Source organism: Tachysurus fulvidraco, chromosome 18, assembly GCF_022655615.1.
Source record: "Tachysurus fulvidraco isolate hzauxx_2018 chromosome 18, HZAU_PFXX_2.0, whole genome shotgun sequence".
Lineage (NCBI taxonomy): Eukaryota > Metazoa > Chordata > Actinopteri > Siluriformes > Bagridae > Tachysurus > Tachysurus fulvidraco.
Window position 1 is genome coordinate 16,927,728 of NC_062535.1, and position 21,429 is coordinate 16,949,156.

At 40.9% G+C, this 21,429-nt stretch overlaps 2 protein-coding genes across 9 annotated transcripts; one reads left to right on the top strand and one right to left on the bottom strand.

Moving 5' to 3' along the window:
• Positions 1-1,575: 1,575 nt before the first annotated feature.
• cc2d1a (coiled-coil and C2 domain containing 1A) lies at positions 1,576-15,510 on the bottom strand. 4 transcript variants are annotated; one of them, XM_027136472.2, is made up of 30 exons: positions 15,296-15,509; positions 14,602-14,823; positions 13,905-13,987; positions 13,670-13,811; positions 12,869-12,975; positions 12,350-12,580; positions 11,739-12,048; positions 11,550-11,659; positions 11,239-11,311; positions 11,000-11,098; positions 10,778-10,905; positions 9,942-10,014; positions 9,729-9,865; positions 8,710-8,800; positions 8,268-8,440; positions 7,556-7,678; positions 7,328-7,386; positions 6,853-6,969; positions 6,683-6,753; positions 6,531-6,589; positions 6,379-6,430; positions 6,185-6,284; positions 5,876-5,966; positions 5,531-5,686; positions 5,061-5,116; positions 4,860-4,932; positions 4,001-4,127; positions 3,559-3,635; positions 3,419-3,466; positions 1,576-2,991 (listed from the first exon to the last, which is right to left on the bottom strand). In XM_027136472.2, exons 3-30 carry the CDS (start codon positions 13,959-13,961, stop codon positions 2,959-2,961), a joined length of 2,973 nt encoding a protein of 990 aa, XP_026992273.1. In that variant the 5' UTR covers positions 13,962-13,987; positions 14,602-14,823; positions 15,296-15,509; the 3' UTR covers positions 1,576-2,958. The 4 variants fall into 4 exon arrangements, with proteins under 4 accessions (XP_026992273.1, XP_026992272.1, XP_047659469.1 ...); XM_027136471.2 differs by lacking the exon at positions 14,602-14,823; XM_047803513.1 differs by lacking the exon at positions 15,296-15,509 and having other exon boundaries at positions 13,670-13,828; positions 14,602-14,709.
• Positions 15,511-15,563: 53 nt separating this feature from the next.
• Positions 15,564-21,119, top strand: si:ch211-286b5.2. 5 transcript variants are annotated; one of them, XM_047803527.1, is made up of 6 exons: positions 15,564-15,680; positions 16,562-16,651; positions 16,902-18,698; positions 18,927-19,102; positions 19,449-19,556; positions 20,557-21,119. In XM_047803527.1, exons 2-6 carry the CDS (start codon positions 16,598-16,600, stop codon positions 20,660-20,662), a joined length of 2,241 nt encoding a protein of 746 aa, XP_047659483.1. In that variant the 5' UTR covers positions 15,564-15,680; positions 16,562-16,597; the 3' UTR covers positions 20,663-21,119. The 5 variants fall into 5 exon arrangements, with proteins under 5 accessions (XP_047659483.1, XP_047659480.1, XP_047659484.1 ...); XM_047803524.1 differs by having other exon boundaries at positions 19,449-19,547; positions 20,520-21,119; XM_047803528.1 differs by having other exon boundaries at positions 19,449-19,547.
• The last annotated feature ends 310 nt before the right edge of the window (positions 21,120-21,429 follow it).

The following is a 21,429-nucleotide window of genomic DNA, read 5'->3' on the forward strand; positions in this document are numbered from 1 at the left end:
AAAACCATGCCAAACGTTCTGTCGTAAAACCTCAGGACAGAAACGACGTGTGTGAGGAAGCACCTTCATGCACGTACAAGTGGTTTTGTGCAGGAATCGTGTATGTGATGTATGTACGTGGTGCTGTCCAAATGTTATAATTTCCCCAAATCCATGAAGAAAACTGTTGTCCAACCAGGTGATCCATTTAGGAACGAATCTGGAACAAACAACAGAATCACAGACTTTTTCTACACAGTTACACACAGTCGTATCTGCTGAGGCTTGTAGTGAATGTGAGAAGGAGACGGAAAATTTGCGTTTGTCTTGCTGGTACCCAGATGGTGACCTACCAACACTTTCCTAATATCATGCTACCTGCAGGAACAGGGATTTCCTGTGCAAGTGTGTTTACTTGTGGTGACACTTTAATGCAGTTAATTTCATGTCAAATTTCAAGTAATAAAATGACCACTTAGTCATCAAAAACACGGATAAATGTGCAACTGTAACCAGTGACTACAGGCCTCATCTTATTGTACCGCTTTTTTGCTTCATGCTACATTTATGAATCTGTGTTTTTGCCAGTCATTGCTACTGTAACATTCAGAGCCTAATCGGATGGGGCCGGTGAAAATAAAAAGTCTTCCTGACTTGACTTGAACTGAGAGCGTGGGGCCACAGAACCACGATGATGCAGTGCTAACAGGCAAACTGTCAAAAACTCTGCAGCTAAAATTTAGCATCACACTGATAAGACAGGAAATTAACTACATTAGAAGGGACAAAATGTGTCAGACACCACAGGTTCAGCTCACGAAGTTCTCGGTAACTAGCCGCTGAATTAGAAAGGAGGTAGAAAGAGTGCATCTGTGACGTAAATGCGCCCCCATCTGACACACAAGTTCAATGGGTCTTGCAAAGAGACGCATTAAACGCATCTCACCAATTTTCAGAAAAGACAGATCGCATAGAAACAATGGTCTAGTTTCTGCAGCTGTGCAGTCTACACTACAAACTTGTGTACATCAGATTAACGCTAAAAATATTAGCATTGTATAATAAAAGGAAGTACAAAGTTAGCTTCAATATCGTTTGCATGTACTTCACGTTGGTGTTCTCTGTCAGGCTTTAGATAATGATGCTGGGATACGCTGCTGTGGAGCTCGGCCCTGTGATAAACTTCTAACATGATTAACTAGTTAGCTTCAAGAGCACAAAGATCTGAAGTACTTTGTAGCAAAACGAATCAATTTCCCAAATATTTTCTAATATGTTCTATTCTCATGAATGCTTGCATTGCATTTACTACCCTCATTTCCCCTTTATATAGTCTCCAAAGACCACAATCAGCACCTGATCACCTGGCTCAGGTGTGCTGAGAGGTGGAACCTGATATGGCTTCAGTTATGTACAGAAATCCTGAGAGGCCATGCATTATTTGTAGGCAACCAAAGCTCCAGAGTGTACCACACTGATACTAAGTAGCTAGCATAGTTTTTGTGTACTGCAGTAATGATATGGGATAATAATAATAATAATAATAATAATAATAATAATAATAATAATAATAATAATGATGATGCATGGCTCCTCTGGATTTTTGTCGTTTTATTCAAACGCTGGTTATGAAACATCCCACAGTCAGTTTGTTGGCTTTATCACTCCACTGGAGCTCAAAGGTCACCTGGACAACCAGACGAGGGTTAATCCCTGATTATGGGCTGTGATCCTTTCCCCTGCTCTATATAAATACACAACCCTCTATTCACAACCCTTAAACTTCACTGGTGGAGTGTTAGCATTATCCCCATATCACAGCATGCTGAGCTGCACACAGGAAGGATTAAGCAGAATTCAGTGCAGAGAACAGATTATTCTTCATATGCTCTCTATAAGGATTTACACCATTCACACACACACCCACTCACACAAGGCACATGGAGCACGGAGACGGATGACAGATGGAGAGAATCAGAAAAGCTGCAGTATTGCTGCACGTCTCATCAAATGTGCAAACGTTCGCTAAAGATGCAGTTTGGCCAAAAACTAAATGTACACAATGAACTTTTTAATGCTAAGACGCTCATGAGAAGTGACCCTGTAATCAGAACAGACAAATAAAATTATGGAGATTGCTCAGGAAGGAGGTGTGGCCTAAAGTTTGACCATTGGAAACGAAATAAAACGGTCCAAATTAGATTCACATAGCAACATTTGGGGGAAAAAAACAGTTTTCTTGTTAGCTAAATTAGCTTTATAGTAAATAAGTAAACATGTCTTGTAGTGTGTACATTTCATTTTAGGCAAAACTGTTGTGTTATAAAAGCCCCGAGTCACATGACTCAAACATTCAAAACATTAATTAGTACCTCATAAATACGACTCTGCAGTCGTTTCACCCTGATCTTATGGACGCCCACAGAGGCCATGTGTTACCACTTTTGTCCTGTGCCATTTTCCTTTCATTTCTCTTTGAAATAAAAATTGTTACTGAGCTAACTGTGTGAATAAGGCTGGAGAAAACTCAGGAGTTAGCCTATGGTAATGCCCTCTCGCTAGCAAATGAGAAGTGTTTGTGGGCGGGGACTGTAGTGTTGTTTTAAAGTTCTGGCACGTATCAATTGAATATGCTGCAGATGTAATTTGCACACGCAGGGTTACACATCTGAACTGCAGTAAACAAATAAAAACTCATGACCTTTTTGGCCTTCCATATAGTCAGAGAGAATATTTTTCTCAGTAAAGTAGTCCAGGAGATCTAAGGTGATTCAGAGCCTGGGCTAAAATATCAGGAGTGTTTGTTTAAGAGTCTATACAGAGAGGAGAGGAGTGAAGTTACAGAGAAGTGTGTGACGTTCAAGATCTGTCTGTAAGGAAGAGGAAAGGAAGTACACACAGAACATGTGTGTTATTGACTGCTTCTGCGTGTAAGAACAGTTTTCCAACACACAGCGAAGTTCCAACTCCTGTACATGTTCATGCAGCACGCTTCCTCCTCAGAGACTCCATCTGAGAGAGAGAGAGAGAGAGAGAGAGAGAGAGAGAGAGAGAGGGAGAGAGAAACATGTCTCAATCTGCATTCTTGTTTGTGTATTCTGGCTCTTGGGCCAATACTGAATAAAGTAATTACTGAGACAGTTCAAACACCAAGAACTTTTCTTTATCCGACCCAATCTGACTCATGATTCATCATGACAAGTCAATAGTAGTGACTAATAACTACAATTTCCTAAGTCTTTTATTTTAAGTCACCCACATTTAAGATCTGATGCTGGAAAAACACGTTTTAAAACCAGCCTTTACGCATTTGCTTATCTGAGAGTGGTGACACCGAAGATTTAGCCCTTATGGTTTCGAAACCTTCAATCCCGTATCATCCTCTCATAAATTCTGCTATAATTAATTAGTTAACTAGTATGTAACGTAGTAAACATACCTCAGCCTCCACCATCTTAAGCCGTCCTAGAGCATCTTTAGCTGCTTCCTGGACACAGAGAGGTAAAGATAAAGTTATATAGATAGAAAAGCACACCAACGTGTGTGTGTGTGTGTGTGTGTGTGTGTGTGTTTACTCACCCTGTTGCCTTCACTGGAAAACTTCTTCACAGAATCAGCAAGACCATGAGCGAATTTACTTAAAACACCATCATACTCTAAAAGAGAAAGAGAGACACTGACATAAAGTAGAGTAGAACAAATGCTACTTTTTTCCTGCACTATCACAGCATTAATCAAATCACGTCCAGTTTCTCACGCGTGAGCGTGGCTTATCTGCCTCTTTATTTTTCACATTTTAATATAAAATGATAACAGCCACAATATACACATCATCATCATAATAATGATGTTAATAGCAGACGTATTAGTTACCAGAAAAACCACTGAATTATACTGACAATATTTATTTTGTTGCCATGACAACTGCTTTCATTGAATAAAGAAGTGCACCTCCTTTAGGGAAAAATATGGCTGTACACTCGTGTGTGTGTGTGTGTGTGTGTGTGTGTGTGTGTAAAACCTGCTAACACTGACGAGGATCCTCTCTCAAGGTAGGATTTTTGCCATTGTAGTCGGTGGCAGATCTCTTTATGCTGATTCAGCAGATCTGGTGGTAGATCCCGTCTATTTTTCTTATAATCACCGATCTGCGGACAGAAAACAATCAGTATGACTGAGTTAAAGGGCCACGAACCAAACATTCATATTAAACTTAAAGAAGTTTTCAATGTTTTTTTTTTTATCACTGTTAATCGGGTCCTGTGATCTGAACAGAAAGGCAGTGTTTTAAAGTTTTACATTTTAAAATTAATATCACTGTAAAATCAACATTTTCAATGTTTAATCTTTTGTTGGAGTTACCACATTCAAAATAATGTACTGATGAAGACAGAAAAAAACATTTCTAGACTGCATTATTATTCTGTCAGCATTATATTTATTAAAAATCTATTAAAAAGCAAACAGTACTAAAATAAATCTAGATAGACAGACAGAGGGACAGAGACAGAGTGACAGCGAGGCAGACAGAGGTACAGCGGGACAGAAACAGAGGGACGGACTGACAGACAGCGGGACTGACAGACAGCGGGACTGACAGACAGCGGGACACACAGACAGCGGGACACACAGACTGCGGGACACACAGACTGCGGGACACACAGACTGCGGGACACACAGACTGCGGGACACACAGACTGCGGGACACACAGACTGCGGGACACACAGACTGCGGGACACACAGACTGCGGGACACACAGACTGCGGGACACACAGACTGCGGGACACACAGACTGCGGGACACACAGACTGCGGGACACACAGACTGCGGGACACACAGACTGCGGGACACACAGACTGCGGGACACACAGACACAAACCTTTCTCTCTAGTCTTTCTTTGTCATAGTTGAGGAGGCTGAAGCTATGGAGTTTGTATTGAGGAGGTGAGAGTCTAAAAAGAAAGAGATACCCATGTAACCAAATTTCATCACTTCAGCGGTTTGATTTTTAGTTAAAGTGTCTTTTATTAACAAAACACACACACACACACACACACACACACACACACACACACACAACCTTGAATGGCTGCTCTTTCCTTGATCGTTGCGAGGTTTGGATTTTGGTGAAGGAGCCTATAGGGAAAGAATGAAATATGAAGAATATGAGACACAGATACAGGAAAGGGGTTTCATAGGATTTATATACGGGAGTAGAAGAACAGATGAAGACAGTGACCTTCTATTCTGTGTACTGAACTGTTCAGACATGTAGACAAACTGACAGACTGAAAAGTACAATTGAAAGCGGGACAATCTCTTGGGTGCTACTATGATATTCTGCTTTGCCCCTAATATGATCCACACTCTTCATACTTGCCCTTTCAAATGATAACGCAATTCTTTACTTTATTCCTCTGCACTTACCCCTGATTATGGTGATTAGTGCTTGGCACAGTATTAGGATCTTTGGTGCTTGGCACCATAATATGCTCCTTTATTTTATTTATCTCATTATCCCTCTTCCTCTCACCTACTTTTTGCTCTTACCCGTTCTCTTGCTCTCTCTCTGTCAGGGGTGATGGCTGGTGGATCCACTACGATCCATTTCTCTGTGACAGACTGAAGCTGGGCCCCACCCAGTGGTTCCCGAATCCTCACCCTAACCTCCAGCTTCCCTCCTGTTGACTTCCTGCCATCCAGCACCTTACAGACAAACACACAAAGTTTTAAACAGCATCTCACATGTTGACCTCACATTTTTGATGTGATATATAGATATGATGAGGGTTCTGCAGAGTGAGTGATATTTTATGAGGGTGAAATATGAGAAACATGTGTACGAGTGAGTGTAGTATACAAGTGTGTATGTGTGTGTGTGTGTGTAAAACTCACATCTATAATCTCTCTGATCTCACACTGATTCTCCAGTGCTTCGAGTTTCAGCTGAGCATTTCCCACCACCTTATCATTCTTGAAGAGACCACTAAACACACACACACACACACACACACACACACACACAGAGGGAATATGACTTTAAAGTTTGCAGTAGTTATGCTGTGTGCATTTTTACACAAATAGTTCAAACTAAGCATTGTGAGGCTTGTGAATGGATGGTGTAATTTTCTCCTGCTTTATTAGCCGCATTTTGAAACGGAATTTTATCCGATGAAAGAAGTAAAATAAAAAATGAAACCTCACCCTTTGTGGATGACCTCAAACCTGATGCCTTTAGTCTGCACCACTCTCTTAAAGCCTCTGTGTGTTCGGTTGATCTGCAACTTAAAGTAGGCTTTGAACTCTGTCGGTCACAGAGGGAAATAAAGAGAGAGAGAATATATGAGGACAATGTGTTTACACAATGACAGTGTGTGTGTGTGTGTGTGTGTGTGTACCTGGGCAGTTGGTGTTTCTCACAGTGTTGGTTTTGTCTCTTTGAGCTTCTTCCTACACAATTAATAAACAACACAATTATTAACAATACTATTCTGCCAGACAGAGAGAGAGAGAGAGACAGACTGAGAAAGAAAGTTTTTTTTTTAAATACCGAAGTGGGGAAGGGAAACTCAAAGCGCACGCTAGCGTCCAAATCACTGGCTGAAAATCCTGCAGCAGAGAGAGAGAGAGGACAAAATGAGAGAATGATCCAAGGGCAAACATGCAAGAGATCATTTCTGTTTCACACACACACAGACACACCTGGAGTGGGTAGGTTAATTCCTTTTACGATTGTTAGCTCCATCTCACTGGCAGTCAAATTAGGGAAAATCCTGCAGAGAGAGAGAGAGAGAGAGAGAGATTTCATATTGGCAAATGAGAGAGGGAGTGTGTGTTTGTGCGCACGCGCGAGTGTGTGTGTGTGTGTTTACTTGACAGTGTTGATGGTTCTCTCCTCTGTGTGGTGGCTTGGGACAGGATAGCCTTTAGCATGAGCTTTCTTCAACAGTTCAATATTACTCATACACTCCTCTCCCAGCTTCTCAAATCTGCAAACACACACACACTATTACATGCTGCACTGTGGGTTCTGAAGGTTAATATTACATGAATGGAAACAACCCCCAAACAGCAGCTGAACTCACTGATCAGAGAACCACACTAATGGGCGTAATACTACATTGAAGTGCCCTTAACCCAAGAACCCATGTTTGCTACACTCAACACTCAGGTCTTAGCTACATCAGGGCATGTCTCTGATCAAAGACATTCAGAGATACTTTTTCTTTTTTACATGTCACCTTTTGAGCTGTAAAGCTTCGAGCAAATATACACAACTATACACACAGATTCAAATACCTCAGCTGACCGATCAGAATCAAGCATTTCACAGCGCAATTTTTTTACCTTATGGTCTCGGCCATGTTGCCCATTTGAGTGAACTGCTGCGAGTAGCTCAGACATTTCTGTACAACAAGATAGAGCAGTGGTTATTGCACACACAAGGTTTGAGGAGATCTACCAAGTCCACATTTATTGTTCTACAGATTCGACTAGACTGCACTGCTCAGTGTTATAACAGATTAAATCCCATAATGTATGTGTAACATCAATGTAGTAGTTGTGTGTGTTGACCTCGTGCTGCTGCCTGAGGCGCTCCATGAGCTGAGTGTACTGCTGGGACAAGCGGGACGACTGAGAGGATGAGCGAGCCTGAGAGAGAGTGTAGTCTTCCTCACACACTGGGGCACTGGGCACCTTCAGAGTGAGAGTGAGAGAGAATGAAAAATTACAGAGCAAGTTTAAGTCAATAGAGTTGCTTGAGGTCTCACAGTCTGTTGTCCCATTAACAGATTTCCAGTTCTTTTATCCCACCATGGATTCATCTCAGGTGCATATTGTTATATTTGTACTTACCAGAGGTGGGTAGTAACGAGTTACATTTACTCCATTACATTTACTTGAATTTACCTGAATTATTTTAAGCTATTTTGTAATTAATTAATTGTAATTTATTTTATTGATTGGATGAGCCATAATTTGCCTACAGATTACTTTGTATTTCTGTCTGCCTGATTGTTGTTTTGTGTTAAAAAATAAATCAGACTAACATCAACTCAACAGTTACTCAGTACTTGAGTAGTTTTTTCACCAAGTACTTTTTTACTCTTATTCAAGTAATTATTTGGATGTCTACTTTTTACTTTTACTTGAGTCATATTATTCTGAAGTAACAGTACTTTTACTTGAGTACAATTTTTGGCTACTCTACCCACCTCTGGTACTTACACAGAATCAGGACTACAGTCATAAAGATAGTGTTGTGAAAACAGACACACACACACACCTTGCTGATATCGACAGGCAGGCCTCCTTTAGCTGCCATGATCATGGGGTCGAGTCCCTTAGCGTTGCGCAGGTGCTGCGATGCTCCCTGGACATCCTTCATCTGTTTCGAGCGCAGGGCCGCTTTAACAAACTGCTGCCTGCGTCGGAGCAGGAATTCCAGCTGCTGCTGAGCTACACACACACACACACACACACCCATAACACTTTACATACAATTGTAATGTTCATATTTATTATTATTTTTAATAAAAACAATTATCGAAAAATAGTAAAAAGGTAATTTTGCCATAATGGCTTTATGTATCATATTTTTATATACAGTGATATCCTTGAGATTATGGCAAATTTGTCCATTTTTTGGCATTAGACATCAGTTACATGAAGGAGGTTTTTACAATAACGTTATGAATCTATTGAATGTCCGTGATACACTCACTCACCTCTAGGTGGCAGTTTGGAGGTGTCTGTGGGGGAGGAGGAATGTGAGGGTGCAGGAGCTCGGGCTTTCTGAGCAGCAGGACGCACAGCAGGCTAGATTACATATCAAAAAGATAGAAAAACAATCGGAAAACAGGATTAATACCGAGAGGTACAGAGCCAGTGACTTCCACGACGTGTTGTATTGAATTTTATTCAGCTGAGTAGCGTAGTATTGTAGTGGAAATTATAAATATCATGAGTGTTTTTTGTGCTTTAATGGTAAATTTTGTGTGTCAGACTAGGGAGAGAGAGAACAGGAACAATAATAGTCCTAATAATAGTATGGCAGTCCTACAATAAATGGTCCTGCCATAAAGCACCCCTGCCTTAAACATTCTTTGTGTTATCAGCCATGAGAACTAAGAGGAGTGTGGGTGCACGTGCCTGATAAGATCTGTCTTTATTGGGGTGACAGAGGTCACAAACACAGATGCACACACACACACACGCCAGGACACACGCCAGGACACACACACACAAGCACACACCTAGGGTGTAAAAGGGAAAGCTGAATCACTAAAATTTGCCTCTTCACTGTGTAGACTTGGCATTCTGCACTGTGGAAGACACCTTTAAGCTGCAGCAAAAATAAATACCATCTTTACTTCTTTGCTTTTACCACCAACTCTGTTTCTGACTGTGTTTTTATATGTAAATCAAAACTGCCACCACAGTATACAAGTTTATTAATTAAGAAATAACGTCCCAAAAAGAGAGATATATAACAAATTAAAAATTCATATCAATCATGTTTAATTAAAAAAAAAAAAAGATTTTTTTTGCATAATTAAATAGAGAACACCAATCATGTCCTGTCTGATCAACTACATACGTGGTGAGGAAACCTTTAGCAATAAATCACATTTCTGAAACATTTCACACTGCTCCTTATTCTAGTGACTCTACACCATCATTCTGAAAGTTCATGGTCACAGTAACCTGTATACATGTATTTTTGTAACGTTTTTGGGTCTGTTACCTTTGTCCCTCCTTCCTCTGGCTCATCATCATCCTCCTCCTCTGCATCTGCATCCTGATTGGCCAATTTCACAGCTGTTTCCAGGACACCCAGGAAGTTTTGCTCTGTGCTTTCTGCACCCTGTAGAGGAGGACAACCTGAGAGAGAAAAATTACAATGCTACTATAAACACACTTGGACACCTATACTATAAGCTACTATAAGCACAGTTACCTGGTGGTACTGGTAGCTCTGCTAGGTTGACAGGTCGTCCCGCTTTGTGAGCCTTAATGGCATCTTGATATTGCTGAACACACACAAAGAAAATAATTTGTATTTAGTGTATAATCTCAGACCCAGACACAACTACTGGTTGAATGATAGGATGTGAAAGAGCCGTGGCCTCTGTGTGTGTCAGTCCCAGTGAAGGAGGCGTGGCCTCTGTGTGTGTCAGTCCCAGTGAAGGAGGCGTGGCCTCTGTGTGTGTCAGTCCCAGTGAAGGAGGCGTGGCCTCTGTGTGTGTCAGTCCCAGTGAAGGAGGCGTGGCCTCTGTGTGTGTCAGTCCCAGTGAAGGAGGCGTGGCCTCTGTGTGTCAGTCCCAGTGAAGGAGGCATGGTCTCTGTGTTTGTTAGTCCCAGTGAAGGAGGCGTGGCCTCCGTGTGTCAGTCCCAGTGAAGGAATCATGGTCTCTGTGTGTCTCAGTCCCAGTGAAGGAGGCATGGTCTCTGTGTGTCTCAGTCCCAGTGAAGGAATCATGGTCTCTGTGTGTCTCAGTCCCAGTGAAGGAGGCATGGTCTCTGTGTGTCTCAGTCCCAGTGAAGGAATCATGGTCTCTGTGTGTCTCAGTCCCAGTGAAGGAGGCATGGTCTCTGTGTGTGTCAGTCCCAGTGAAGGAGGCATGTCCGCTGTGTGTCAGTCCTAGGGAAGGAGGAGTGGTCTCTGTCTGTCCCAGTGAAAGAGGTGTGGCCTCTGTGTGTCAGTCCCAGTGAAGGAAGCGTGTGTCAGTCCCAGTGAAGGAGGCGTGGCCTCTGTGTGTGTCAGTCACAGTGAAGGAGGCGTGGCCTTTCTACCTTAGCAATACGCTGGTGCATGCGAGCTTTTCGGTCGTCTCCTTTGCTCTTGGCGCTCTCAGCTGCACTTTTGTATTTGTCCATGCGCTGCTGCAGGGCCTCAGCCAGGTTACGGGGAGCAGGAAGGGCTACACACACACACACACATGCATGTCAACTCCAGCCTAGTATTTGCTTTCTATGTTGCACTGTAGCCTAAACCCACTCAGATGCCACACTTACAAGCTTCAGGTGCTGGAGCATCAGCAGGTGGAGGAACAGAGGTGGGTTTGACAGATGCAGATTGAGCAGGTGGAGGAGAACGCTCAACTGTAAGATCTCCTGCAGGGGTGAGAGCAGAGCAGGTATGTGTGTGTGTGTGTGTGAGTGAGAGAGAGAACTCAAAGAATATCATTGTATTCAAAATGACATGCTCAGTGATTATTAACATAAAAGTATAAATGCCATGTGATGTAACACACCAGGAGGGGGTGGCAGTGAGCTGGCATCAACATGTTCTCCTCTGTCAATCGCCTCAACCACAGAGTCCAACTTCTATGGGAGGAAAGAATCAGATTATTGTATTAATTTCTTTATTGTTGCACAGTACGATGAATGACGAGAACCTAACAAGTCTGAAAGCTCTCAGTCAACATGCAACCGCAACGATCTGCAACCTGCTAAAAAAAAAAGTCTAGAAAACATGGAGGAGTTTGGCAAGACATTGTAATTTTTTTTAATATGTGCTTTGCAGTTAAAAACAGTTCAAACTGCTAATTTTTTTTTAGGTTACCTTGATGATGACAAGGTGTTGCCTGGCAAGGTCTGTATTTCCACTCTGTTTAGCATGAATAGCGGCCAGTTTATATTCCCTTTGTCTGCTCAACACACTGGCCTTCAGCTCTGCAATACACACAGAGAGACACAATATAGCACACTATGTTGGGAAATTCTGTGTGTGTGTGTGTGTGTGTGTGTATACCTGAATGCTGTTCACTGGGCTTTATGGGAGTTAAGGGTGATATAGCTGGTGTATCTGGAGTCACAGCTGGTGTTTTCTGAATGGGTGGCTGCAGGACCCGAGTTTTGGGCGGGGCTAAAGTCTGTGCTTCCTGCAGCGGCTTCTCGTTGGTCTTTGGCGGTGGTTTGGAATCCGGAGCAGGCTTTTCCTGTTCTCTGACTGGTTCTTCCTGTGTGGTGGTGGGTTTAGCCCCGGCAGCGACTGGGGGTGGGATCTCCTCCTCGTTAATGGATTTTCCCTTTTTCACAGATGCCAACATGGACTGTAGAGTCTGTAACGACAATTAAACACACACTTGAAGGGATGATGTAAATGACAATGATGGGAATCTAGTGGCTAACTTTCCTTCTCTGTCCATAGAACCAATTTGTTTACAAATTCAGTCATGTAACTTTTTGTGAGCAGGCAGTTTGATGCTGTCTGTTTATTAGCGAATACAAAGGGATACCAATGGGAAGCTGTGACCAGGTCAATTTTTTTTGCACATGCATATTTGACACCATAATAATGGAAAAGATGAATATTTGCTGTGAACCACACAATAGTCCTTCAGATCAGAATTAGTTTAGCACCTTTAGTCCACGCTCGTATCTGCGAGCCTTGCTGCTCTCTCCTGAAGCTTTTGCGTTGGTGGTTGCCGCCTGGTACATATTGATACGCTCCTGCAGGAGGGACTCCATTCCACCTGCACCACTCGGGGTAGTGGAGGTGGATTTGGGGTTTGCGTTTGAGCGGTGAGATTGGACTGGAGCAGGAGGAGCTGGTTCCTCGTGATCATCCTCCAGAACCTCGTTCAGTTCAGCCTGATTTAAAGATTGGAGCCAGAGTTAAGCATGACCAATAAAAAAAACTGTTTGGCCTAATTCTTTCCTCCTAAAAGCTGCTGGAAAAATCCCTTCTCTAATTTAAAGTGGGCAGTGATGGTCTCAGGTAACTACATTCTATATAGAGCTGTATTCACCCCTTTGTTCTGTTGTGGAAGTTTTGAAAGTCCTAGTGTGTGATAAGCCTAACAGCTTATCTGCTGAAAAAAACCTGCACTACCCCACCTCAAACCCAGCATACTGTGTGATAGAGATTCCTGTCATTACCAGGAGTTCGGCATCGTTTTCCAGGTCTTCATCGTCTGCTCCTTCCTCATCCAGGTCTTTCATGCACAGGGCGGCCATGCGCTCAATGTCCTCCATGGGGACAGGAGCTACCATAAGAGTGGAATGAATTTTTTTTTTTAAAAGATTCCTGTCATTTACTCATCCCACAATGGGGAAATTTCTCTGTTACAGCAGCAAAATATATAAAAAGAATAGAGACATAATATAATATACAGTATATACACAACACAACATATATAAAAAGAGTAGTGGTCACACTGAAGACATATTGCACACTGGTAATATTGCACATTTTTCAGAATTTCTGTTATTGCACATTTAAAATGCTTTGTTATTGTTTATTGCAGTTAAACAGTAATGACTGTGTAATTATGGTGACTGGTTTACTGGGAGCAGCTTTGATTGTACAGTCCAATAGCAGCAGGGAGAAAAGAGCGTCTGTGTCGCTGCTTCAGACACTTAGGATGTAACAGTCTGTCACTGAAGGAGCTGCTCAGAGATGACACCGTTTCATACAGGGGGTGAGAGTCGTTCTCCAGCAATGATGATAGTTTTGCTACCATCTTCCTTTCTCCCACCTCCTGTACAGTGTCCAGAGGAATCCCTAGGACTAAGCTGGCTTTCCTGATCATCTTGTCCAGTCTCTTCCTTTCTGCAGTAGAGATGCTGCTGCACCAGCTGACCACACCATAGAATATGGCTGAGGCCACCACAGAGAATTTAAGAATAATATTTAAAAACCAGTCATTTCACCCGTGTTTTTTGAGTTATACTTCTCACCTTTCCCACCCTCTTTCTTTCCAGGCTGCTTGCCCCTGCCACCTCCTCCAATCAGAGTAAGAAGCTCTGCCTCTAACGCCTCATCATTTCCACCAGAGTCCTCTAGGGCAGTGTCCGGAGACAGATCCAAGAGTAAACCCATCTGAGAGAGACACAGCACTAACATCACTCATGATCACAAACCCAGTAGCAGATCCCTGTTGCTGCAGTAATTAAATGTTAGACTTTTGTTTACCTGCTTGGCTCGAGCGGCTCCTTGGCCTTTTTGTGGAGGATTCCTCGGGCGACTCATGACATCTGCTGTGACTGAACTCAGATCTGGAAGAATATGAAGTTCAAATTGATCTGTGGTCATCACCAACGGACCAGTCAAGCATAACGAATAGTTAATAATAATTAAATAACGCATTTTTCAGAAAAGCCCTTAAAGCCCCCTTCACTCTCCCCTAAAAATCTGCCTTATTTTCATGCATTATTAATGTACAACTTGTACTGGTTGGGGGTTCTACATCTGGACATGTGTGGTTATACTAAATAAAATCAGCGATGGAGTCGAATAATAAAATGAAAATGAAAAACCTTTACAACAACAAAGTTGATTATTTCCTATAACAACAAATTCACACTTTTTGTTCCACTTATAAAACAGCAATTTGCTTCGTCTAATTCTTTATTTATTGAAGACCGACAAATATGTTTTATCCATTTACAGCTACGTTACGTGCTGTGGAAAGCCCACAAAACAAGTTTGTTCCTGTTCTCGCTCATGTTATTGCAAATATAAACATTTCTTCTCAAGTCTCTTATTTCTTTCTCTCTTGAAGTTAATGAGAGAGAGGAAAAAAAAGGTTTCACATCTGATCTGATCATCTAATGTTACAGAGGAAACACAGATGAGTGTAAATTCGTCTGTCCTGTGTTAGAAAACATACCGTAACAAAGCTCTGACGTGTCCAGAACACGTCTGAATGTAATGTCTGATATTTGAGAAAGAAAAAGATGAAATAAAAGTCAAGTAAAAGAGGCGTGGCCTCTGTGTGTGTCAGTCCCAGGGAAGGAGGCGTGGTCTCTGTGTGTGTCAGTCTCAGTGAAGGAGGCGTGGCCTCTGTGTCTCAGTCTCAGTGAAGGGGGCGTGGCCTCTTGTGTGGGATAAACTTCCATTGTGTTTGATGAAGTAGAAAACAAGAAAAGAAAATGTAGAAAGGCGATTAACAGACTATAAACCTGTCTGACGTCACACATACACTTCCGGAAATACAGTGATACTGTATTAATACTGTGCGTCGTAAAGTCCTCGTTTCCACAGTATTTCTCAAGATATTTAAATGTAATTTTTTTATTATTGTTATATTAAATAAATTATATCACATATGGTTTGGTCACCTCCAGGATTGTTAGCTGGAGGGCAAACAGCACCAAAATCCTGACCATAAGCTAATCGAAATACTGTATTAAGTCAATAAGAAAGTAAGGCAGTTTTGCTAAAACCCAAGTGGCACCATGTTAAACATCTAGTGCATTACATGTCACAGGAGAAACCCTGTGAGATACAGCCTAAAGTTGCTAACAACTAGCGTAACTTAGCTCAACGCTAACAGCAAAAACACGCTGATCTCCTGGACTTACCTTCAGCATGTACTTTAGTCTTTCCTTATTCAGTGCCGTGTAGTTTTATATGTCCTTGGAGTGAAATATTGCCCCGTTTGGCGAACATAAATCTCCTCGAAACCACAAAACTACCCTCAGCTGTTACTCCTGCCACTTCCTGCTTTCCGTCTCGTCTCCAATAGCAACTACAACTACGCTTTACGGCAGTGCCATGTTTGCTTGACTTCTGCAATGACGTCAGCCGTATAGCCTGTATTTTATGCTCCGGAATCGAAGAATCGGCTCTTTTTTTTTTTTTTTAAAAAGAATCGATTCCTCGCCCTGTCATTTGACAGAAAATTTAAAAAAGTCTCAAACAAGCAAAGTCTCAAATAAACACTAGTTTATTAGTGGACACGCTACGGTAATATATATTGTGTGTGTGTGTGTGTGTGTGTGTGTGTGTGTGTGTGTGTGTGTGTGTGTGTGTGTGTGTGTGTGTGTGTGTGTTCAGTTTAAAGTAAAGTTAAAAAGTTAGGTGGCTGTTAGCTACTTAGCAGGATGAGAGGAAAACGCTCGCGCGCAGTCCCTCAGAGCTTCTGGATCTTTCCGGAACTCTGACAGAAAAAAAACACTCTTTAGAACAATAAAGTGAAGGCTGTGGTACTGTTGTCTATTTTTGCACTATTCTTCTTCTTTATAGGTAATATTTTTTATTTGTCAGAAGCTACTTCATGAAAATGTTTATTTTAATTTCACAATATGTTTAAAAACATTGATATATTGTGCTGGAAGTTCATCATTATATTCATATTCACTGTGGAGCCACTATACAGGTGCTGGTCATATAATTAGAATATCTATTATAGATAATTCCATTCAAAAAGTGAAACTTGTGTGTTTTGAATTCGGGATTTTCCTTAGTTGTCAGTAATAATCATCAAAATTAAAAGAAATAAACATTTTAAATATATCCGTCTGTGTGTAATGAATGAATATAATATACAAGTTTCACTTTTTGAATGGAATTAGTGAAATAAATCAACTTTTTGATGATATTCTAATTATATGACCAGAACCTGTAAAAAGTAAGCATAAGAACCACCGGTTAACATGAGCAACATGAGAGGTGTTTATAAACCTAAATTTATCTTCTGAGTTTATTCATGACTATAGCAGACCCTTTACAAAAAAAATATAAATATTTTTTTTAATGAAATGCATTTGTATTAGACAATTATTTACTAACATAAATATTAAAAACTGTTGAAGAACCACTTTTTTTTATCTGCATCCACCTTCAAGATCAAGCCAACCCCTCCAGCTCATCCAAGAGGAGTGATGGTAAAATCATCCGGTGAAACAAAAGAACCACAACATGTATCTTGTGGATTGGTAGGTAAATTCTGCAGTTCTGTTTTTCAGGAACACAGTTAAGCTCGGTTTTCTCTATAAGCTTTTTAGGCCGATATCAGTGATGCAAGCTTGTAGTGTGTGACTAGTAACAACCTTACAAGATGTCTAATTGCACATGGTCAATTATACAGAAAATTGGATGCACCAGTAAGGATAATTAAATAGTCTTAATGATTGTAGTTAAGGATCAGTTTAATCTCCTCAATGGTTTCTGTCCACATTCTTTTAGACTGCAGAAATGGTAAACTCCACTTGTGAAATTGAACCACATTTAGACAAGCTTGAAGAGCATCAGTCTGAATGTGAAGTAGTACAGTATAAACAAGAGACTGACAAAGAGGTATCCTTGAATGCAGCTGAGCAAGAAGTTGTTTTCGATCCTGTTGTGATCCAAGGCAATGCATGTGAAGAATTAGAGTCTGCCAATGTTCACGAAATCGACACAGCCCTAATTGATGTCTTCCCTGAAGTAAAACAAACCAATGTAACCACAACAGAAACTGAAGAACATTGTACTGATATCAAAAATGAGCCCCATGACTGTAACGATTTGGAAGGTCCCATCATTAAATTCCTTGGAGACTTGGACGAGGTGGAGAATGAAACCAAGACAACCTCTTGTCCTGAACCACAGACATCTCAAAAAGACCTAAGCTCCCCAAACCCTTCCCAATCTCTACATGTGGACGGAGATGACATGCAAGAAAAAGAAGAGACCAGAATTAACCCAAAGGCCAGAGATGATCATGCTGAAATGTTAAAAGATACAATGCTAGAGCATATACAAGAAACATGTTTTAGTAGTGAGATACAATTACAGGCTATTGAAGAACCTGAAAGTTTGGAGCCTCCAGCAAAGAAAAGGTTAAGAAAAAGAATGGGTATGTGTGGTCTAGGAGACAGGAAGAGAAAGTTCCCATTTGACGGACAGCACTGTAGGCAGGGTCTTACAGGAAAACAGATGGAAGAACAAGCTTTTAAAGGAAATGAAGTGGTACAACACCTGTATAACACAGAGTTTGAGAGTGATGGTAACACACCAATGTACCATGAGGGAACTAGTGGACCAGCAGGTAAAGAAGAAGATGCAGAGGTCTTGAAAGCCAAGGAGAACAATGGTGCTGCAGTAATGGATGATGATAGAACAACAAGAGAATCAGAAAAAGAAAATGGATATGCACTGAGACACAACATGAGTAAGTGGACTGCATTAATGAAGGATAAAGTGACCACAGACGAATCCCCCAAAGAAAATACAGATGTTCTGAAAGCAGGCATCTTGGAGGAAATCAATGGAACCATTGTCATGGATGACAAAGGAAATGCTGAACAAGTGATTTTTTTCAATAAGCTTAACTTATTAGAACAGATATCAACAAACACAGTGATGGAACAAACACTACCAACTCCCACCAGTGGGAAAAACGTCCAAGATGAACTATCAGCATCAACTGCTCCCAATGACCATAAAATGGAAACCGCTACCTGTGAGGAAGAACCAAACCTCCCTGTGACAGAGATGACCAACAGTGGACAAGATATGGTATTCAATGTGCAACATGAAGTTCTGTCTGAGAAACAAAATCATCTTGGTGATGATAGAGTGGATGAGGGCCTCTATGTGATTGAAGCAGAAGTTGCACAGGAAGTGAACTCTAGCTCAATTTGTGCTAGAGTAGAAGTGTCTGAATGTTCTGCCATAGTCAATAAAGAAGTCCAAATGGCTCCATCTGGTTTGGATGAACGTGAAATAAATATTGAAGAAAAACATCCACCCGATATGGCTGCCATTGAGAAACATGATCCAAATAGACCTGACCTAAGCTGCTCCACTGTTAAAGCATTGAACCCCTTATTTGTGGACATCATGGATACTCTGCCGTTTGCTTCCACTTATGAAACACATAATGCAAAAACTCATGGTGAAAATGAAGAGAGTACTGATCATACTGGAGGAGATGCTGAGGATATTGTGGACATCAGTGAACCTCTAGCAACACCTGCTGGCCAGGAGATCCGCATGCATGTAAGTGAGGGTATATTGTGTTACTAAGCAGAACGTACTGAACCTTGATTTGTAACACGTTTAGATCCGTATATAGTGTGTAAAGCATAAAAAATGTAATAAAAAAAGCATTTATGCTACTTAAAATAGTTGTAGCATAAAAATAATTGCTTGCATATAAGGTATTATGTTTGTATTTAAGTGGCTATGAAGGTTACTTGTTTTTCTTTCCACAATTCATTCTGTCAGTGTTTTTTATACCAGGTTACATGTGACACTTCTGTGACCCCTACTGTTGCTAAGCAGCAGGTCTGTAACCCCACCCTGACCTCTGCTGCTAGTGAGCTGCCTCAGGAGGCTGACTTGTCTGTTCCACCTTTCCTTTACTCCATGACAGACTCCCAAATCCATAAAATTGCACTAAGGTGAGGGCAATGACTTGTATCATGTCGGACACTAACATACCTGTGCACTAACAGTGTAACTATTAACTAATGTGAACTTTGGCCAGTGTTTTGAACAATACAGCTATATTGTAGAATGTATCAGAAAAAAGGGCATTAGATCAAATTTGGAAGACAATAATTACATGCATGGCAACAACTCTTGTATCATAGTAAGCGAATGGTATGTACTTCATTTGTATACTCCATATATAAGATCATCTTTAAAGAATTTACACATCTCCTAAAAGTGTTACTGTGCAGTACAGACATTATCATACATACATTTCAACTTTTTGTGACTGCTTTCTATAATTCTTGATCTTAGCATGGAGCTGGAGGACCAGCTTGATCCAGAAGACTATGATCAACAGGAGGATGCCACGGAGCTTGTACGTGGCCTCATCAGAGAACTCTCCTCTCTGAAGTACGAGGGGTAAATCACAGAAACGCAGCATTAGCTGTGTTTCCATACATGTCTTTAAGGTAGGGTCTCCAATATTTGAAAAATGTTTCTGAAAACTGCGTTAGGCCACCAAACAAAACAAAAGTGTAGCCAATGAGCAGAAAGGGGCGGGTCTTTTCAATATGTGCGGAGAGAGTGTTCAGTGCGCATATGTGCATGTGCTCATATTCACAGATTCGAGACAATAACTCCTGAGCTTAATGTTGTTACTAGCAAAACACGGTTGTAACTGCCTCTCTGCATTACTACGATAGAAAAGAGGTGTTATTTGTGTAGTAATAGCATTTAGCTCAGGAGTTATTGACTCGGGAAACTCCAATCTGTGAATATGCGCCAACTTCAGTTCTCTCCAGCGCTGGAAAACTGATCCTATATTAACATGGGTCCTACTTCTTGCCTTATCTTAAGCCTTTTTTCACTTTATTTCTTTGTTTTTATCCTCCATGTCAATGTTAAAACCACTTTCTGCTAATGTCACACATGCGCACTGAACACTCTCTCCGCCCATATTGACAAGACCCACCCCTTACTGCTCACTGGCCACAGGTTTTTGATTTTTGTTTAGCTTGTTGTCCCAACTCAGTTTTCTGAAGCATTTCTCAAACAACGGAGACCCCACCTTTAATATGGATATTTACATAAAAAGAAAACCCGTTTCCTCGAGGCCCAAGGTGCGACTCAACATGACTCAACAGATTTAGTAAATTGTGATGGGGATGAAGACTGTCTTTAGCCTGCAGTCTTTTGAAGTATTTACAACAGAACATGAGTAGAAATGGACACCGTATACTGTATATTTGTAAAATTTTGAGATGGAAACGCCATTAACATTCATATGCAAGGGTTATACAACAGCTCTTGAGGGGAAAATAATGTTTTAGAAAGATTTGGGTGATAAAAGTATTTTCAGTCTTGTTTTATCATTGTTGACGGACACTCCTGTTTTCTCTCTCATCACATGAACATTCAGTCGTACCGTGATGGTGGCACACCGCGAGATGGAACTCTTGCGCCGTGGAAAACCTCCAAAGGCTCCAAATCGTCGCCTTTGTGCCCCTCCCCATATTGAGAAATAACCTCATGAGCACTTCTTGATGACGGATGCGATGAAATTAGAACTTATCAGTAAGGGCCATTAGTGCTTATTTGAATTTTGTGTTCGAGACTCTTGTCTGGGTTATTATCTTGAGTTGTACAGGTTTACTTGTTCGTCCCTGCAGTTTGATTACTGTTTTTGTTTAATACAAAAGGTATGGGCATTGTGTTGGAATGAACCTCGATATTTTCATTTAATGGCATTTATGTAATCAGTTAAAGAAGTAGCTAGCTATATCTCAGAAACAGATTGATGAGTAATCTCTAAAGTCTAATGTATGAGTAATGTCTAAAGTCAAAGCCTCTATCTTCTTTAATTTAAAAGTCCTTGATTTGGTTTAAAATGTTTTTGTTTTTTTAAGTCAGACCTGTTGGTTTCATCTCATCTACACAGGTGTTCATTTACTGTTCCTGAAGAATAAACTGCTTTAAACTTGCTGTCTTCTAAACTTGTACAATCTGAAGGACGTATGCCACAGAATGTTAAAAAAAAATTGGTAACTTTGTTTTTCCATGTGTTTGCTCTGGCCTACAAAGAGGTCACAGAGAAAGTCCTTATTTGATGCAATAGAAAGATTTTTTCACCACAAAAATGCTTTCACATAATGGTAAGATAACAGACAAAAACAGCACATACAAAATTGGCTGAAGATCCATAAGTAAATTTGTTTCTTGTGGGTTCCTGTGTTATTTTAAAAAGCACCACAGTTCTGGTGTCTCAATTTTTAAAGAATGTATAGTTTCTGCA